The sequence below is a fragment of the Coffea arabica genome, chromosome 10c (genome assembly GCF_036785885.1).
Source record: "Coffea arabica cultivar ET-39 chromosome 10c, Coffea Arabica ET-39 HiFi, whole genome shotgun sequence".
In the NCBI taxonomy this organism is placed as follows: domain Eukaryota; kingdom Viridiplantae; phylum Streptophyta; class Magnoliopsida; order Gentianales; family Rubiaceae; genus Coffea; species Coffea arabica.
Genome location: NC_092329.1, coordinates 49,175,049 through 49,178,836, shown reverse-complemented (window position 1 = coordinate 49,178,836; position 3,788 = coordinate 49,175,049). Strand labels below are relative to the sequence as shown.

Here is a 3,788-nt window from a genome sequence, read left to right as displayed (position 1 = left end):
TTTATTTTTCAGGAAGTGCATGTATTCATGAGCAAGGATAACATTGTCTAGAATCTGTCTACCAGGAATGAAGGCAGATTGGGTTTTACTAATACAGATATTTAACACAGCTTTGAGCCTACTAGCCAGAATTTTAGAAATCATTTTATAAAGCACATTACACAAGCTAATAGGCCTATAATGCTTCAGATTGACAGGATCTTTAATTTTAGGAATGAGGGAGATTAGGGTGTGATTCAGGGCTCTTGGCATGGAATTGGAATGAAAAAAGCTCTGGACAGCCTGGACTATCTCATTTTAATAATAAACCAGAATTTCTAGAAAAAAAATGGGGGGACCATCCATCCCAGGAGTTGTATCAGGAGACATAGAGAAAATAGTTGTTCTGATTTCTTCTTCATCAACACCTCTAGCCAGTTGCTCATTCATGCTAGCCGTGATGGTGGATGGAATACCTCTAAGGATCTCCTCTGAGCTGCCATTCCAACTACTAGTAAAAAGCTGCCTGTAGTAATCTGCCACTTCTTTCTCTAACTCATGCTCATTCTCAGTCCAAGATCCATCTTCCTTTTGCAGATTCAACATTCTGTTTCTCCTTCTCCTTTCCTTGACTTGAGCATGGAAGAAATTAGTATTCTTATCCCCCTCCTTTATCCAGTTTATTCGAACTTTTTGGTGACAGTACAATTCCTCCTCCTTGTAGGCCTCCTTCAATTGCTCTTTTAGGAACACTGTCTCTTTTCTGTTGCCCGACTGAGTGCTAGACTGAAGCTTCTCCAGCTGACTTTTGATCTGAATGATCTTCTTTTTAGCATTGCAGTTGGAGTTATTCTTCCATTTTAATATCTCAACTCTGCAGTTTCTGATTTTGCATTTGACCCTAAACATTCTGGACCCCTCATAATCTTTTTCCCATGCTTTTCTAATCACATCCTGGATCCCTTCTTTCTTGAGCCATCTTTTGTCAAAATAAAACCTTTTTTTCCTCTTCCTAGTATCCGGATTAGTATCTATCATTAACATGCTGTGGTCAGAAGCAAAAGTGTCAACATGTTTGCACTTGGCTTTATCAAACGCAAGTGACCAGTTTATGCTACACAGGCCCCTGTCGAGTCTTTCTCTGACTTCCCCTTCATCCTCCCAATTGTTACTCCATGTCCAGGGGTTCCCCTCAAATCCAATGTCAATCAATTGGTTATCATTTATAAAGTTGTTAAAATCTGTGAAACTCTTCTCTTCTCTCCATCTGCCTCCCCACTTCTCCTCATTTGATAGAATGTCATTAAAGTCCCCAGCTATTATCCATTTTTCTCCCCACAGTTTTTTCCTTGCTTCCACTACCTTCCACTGACTCTTCCTGATCAGGTTGTCACAGCTTGCATATATTCCAACGAACCACCATGTAGTCTTTGCCTCCCTGTCTTCCACATGAGCTTCTATAGTAAAGGCCGTTTTGATTATCTCTTTTATTTTTACTTCCTCTTTCCACATCAGGGCCATGCCCCCAGATCTATTCATAGATTCCACTACACAACTACTGTCGAAATTCAGCTTTTGTCTCACTCGGTCCATATATTTACTCCTATTTTTAGTTTCACTCAAAAACAGCATACTTGGGGAGAGAAGGTTGGAAACCTCCCTCAGATGGGGAATTGTCAAGGTGCTCCCAACACCTTGGCAATTCCACACCAGAGCCTTCATTGAAGTTTGGGGGCCCAGAGTAGGCTGGTCCCCTCCCCCTCTTGAACCTGAACATCATAGTAACCTTCAGGACACCCTTTGTTTCTTTTACCCCCTATCTCTCTGTCATCTGCCTCTTCCATTTCCTCATCACGTAATTGAAACTTCCTTTTACCTTGCACTCCTGATTCTTTGGAATTGATGCAAATTTCCTTCAGGGGTGTTCTCTTGGTAGGAGTTCTCAGCTGCTTCTTTATCCTCCTATTCTGTCTTGTTACAGCTACCTTTTTTTTGTCCTCGACCATTAAGTCCATTATAGTAACCTCACCTGACATGTTCTCAGTTATGCCTCCTTCCTCTTGATTTGCTGTTACTTTAGCCAACTTCTGCTCACTCATCTGTACATCTGCCTGGCTCACATCTTGGGAGGATTCCCCCATAGCCATGCTGGTGGGGGCCTCTTCCCTGACAGAGAGCACCCTCGCTGCCCTTCCTTCTGCCTTCTCAGATTCCATGTTCAACTTGTCAAGAGAAGCTACAATGGTGGCTTCCTTACTCTGTCTATCAACCATAGCTTTCGGGCCTGATTTTGGATTGTTATTCGTAGCACTTTCCCCTTTATCTTTTCTGATATCCTGATTCTGTAGCTCTACTGCATTGCTTAATGCACCCCCTTGATTTATACCTGGAACGCTGCTACCCTGGCCAGGGTCCATCTGTTTATTTTTTACCACTTCCACCCAAATCCCATTATGTAACCTCCAATGATGCTTATCACTGGGAGTTCTCCTGACCAGAGGTTCTTTTTGAGGAGAGTTTCTACCATTACCATTGCCAGCTCTCATCCACGTCCCATACTGGTTTTCTAAATGCCCTCTATCTACAAGGACCAGTCTCTTGCAGTTTCTCTCACTGTGCCCGACAATTCCACAATTGTAGCAGAAGTCTGGGCACCTCTCGTACTTGAAACTCACCCATTTTGTAGTCCCTTAGCTATCACTGTGACCATTTTAATCCTTGTTCTTTTCTATAAAAAGCCAAACTATGCCCTCAAATGGAAAATTAAAAATTTCTAATGGAACTAGTCTCATGCACATCCCCCCATTCTGTGCACTATTAAAAATAGCTATTATGCTCCATTATCATTAGAGTTATGTCTAATTTTGTTCCTTGTATGTCACCATATACTGATTAGTGTGTGTTTGCATTTTTTTAAAAAATTATACTCTTCTTTTATTTCAAAGTTAGACTTACAGTGCATGGAATCGCCTCCATTAGGGTTTTTAAATTTTTCATTAAAAGTCCCATATTGACTTTGTTTTGTGAGGATGGGGGTTCAAAGTTGTTGAAAGAATAAAATTAGATACAACTTTAAAGATAATGGATGAAAACGGTCATTTTTAAAAATGCACAAGTATTGACGTGTCCAACTCCATTAGAAATTTTAATTTTCCATCAAACATCCAAGATTGATTTTTTTTTTTTTTTTTTTTTAAAGATAAGGGACTAAAATGATCGTAGTGATAGATAAGAGACTAAATTGGCCAAGACCTCAAAGATAAGGGATCAGAATTGCCATTTTCCCTACTTTAGAAAGTAATTTATGTGTGGTTGGTGGCATATTAATCTTGAAAGACCTCCTATTAAACATTTATTTATTGGCATTTTGGAAAGCCCTAGTATTATTCAAAGCAAATGGCATGAAATGTAACTATAGCATTTAGCACTCTCTTTTCGTATCCCTTTTTTATTTTTTTTCATTCAAAATGGTCATTTAACTAAAAAAAAAAAAAAACCTTTTGGTTATTGCATGAAAATCCAGCATTAAGCCGGAAAGCAATGCATGTGACAGATATGAACTGGCTTAAGAGGGGTAAAAATGAAAAAAATCTATGTAGGACAATCTAAAGAGGGGAAAAAATCCTTTTTTTTTTTTGTCAATTAAAGTAGAGACATCATAGAATTAATGACTTCAGCTGAATTATATTAAAGTCTTTAAACTATATCTAATTTTCAAAAAAGTCTTAAATCAATTTAGTGACCTTTGATCAAATCAGGTAAAGCTTGAATTTCTTATGCAAATTTGTAAGTAAACATTATTTAATGGA

At 38.7% G+C, this 3,788-nt stretch overlaps 1 protein-coding gene across 1 annotated transcript; it reads right to left on the bottom strand.

Annotated features, from left to right (window-relative positions):
* Positions 1 to 297: 297 nt before the first annotated feature.
* Positions 298 to 1,701, bottom strand: LOC140015986 (uncharacterized). The gene has a single exon (XM_072068824.1). It carries the CDS (start codon positions 1,699 to 1,701, stop codon positions 298 to 300), a length of 1,404 nt encoding a protein of 467 aa, XP_071924925.1.
* Between the last annotated feature and the right edge of the window lie 2,087 nt (positions 1,702 to 3,788).

Bases quoted from the DNA above. Each gene is read 5' to 3' on its own strand.
- LOC140015986 (XM_072068824.1), bottom strand. From the start codon at position 1,701: ATGAAGGCTCTGGTGTGGAATTGCCAAGGTGTTGGGAGCACCTTGACA.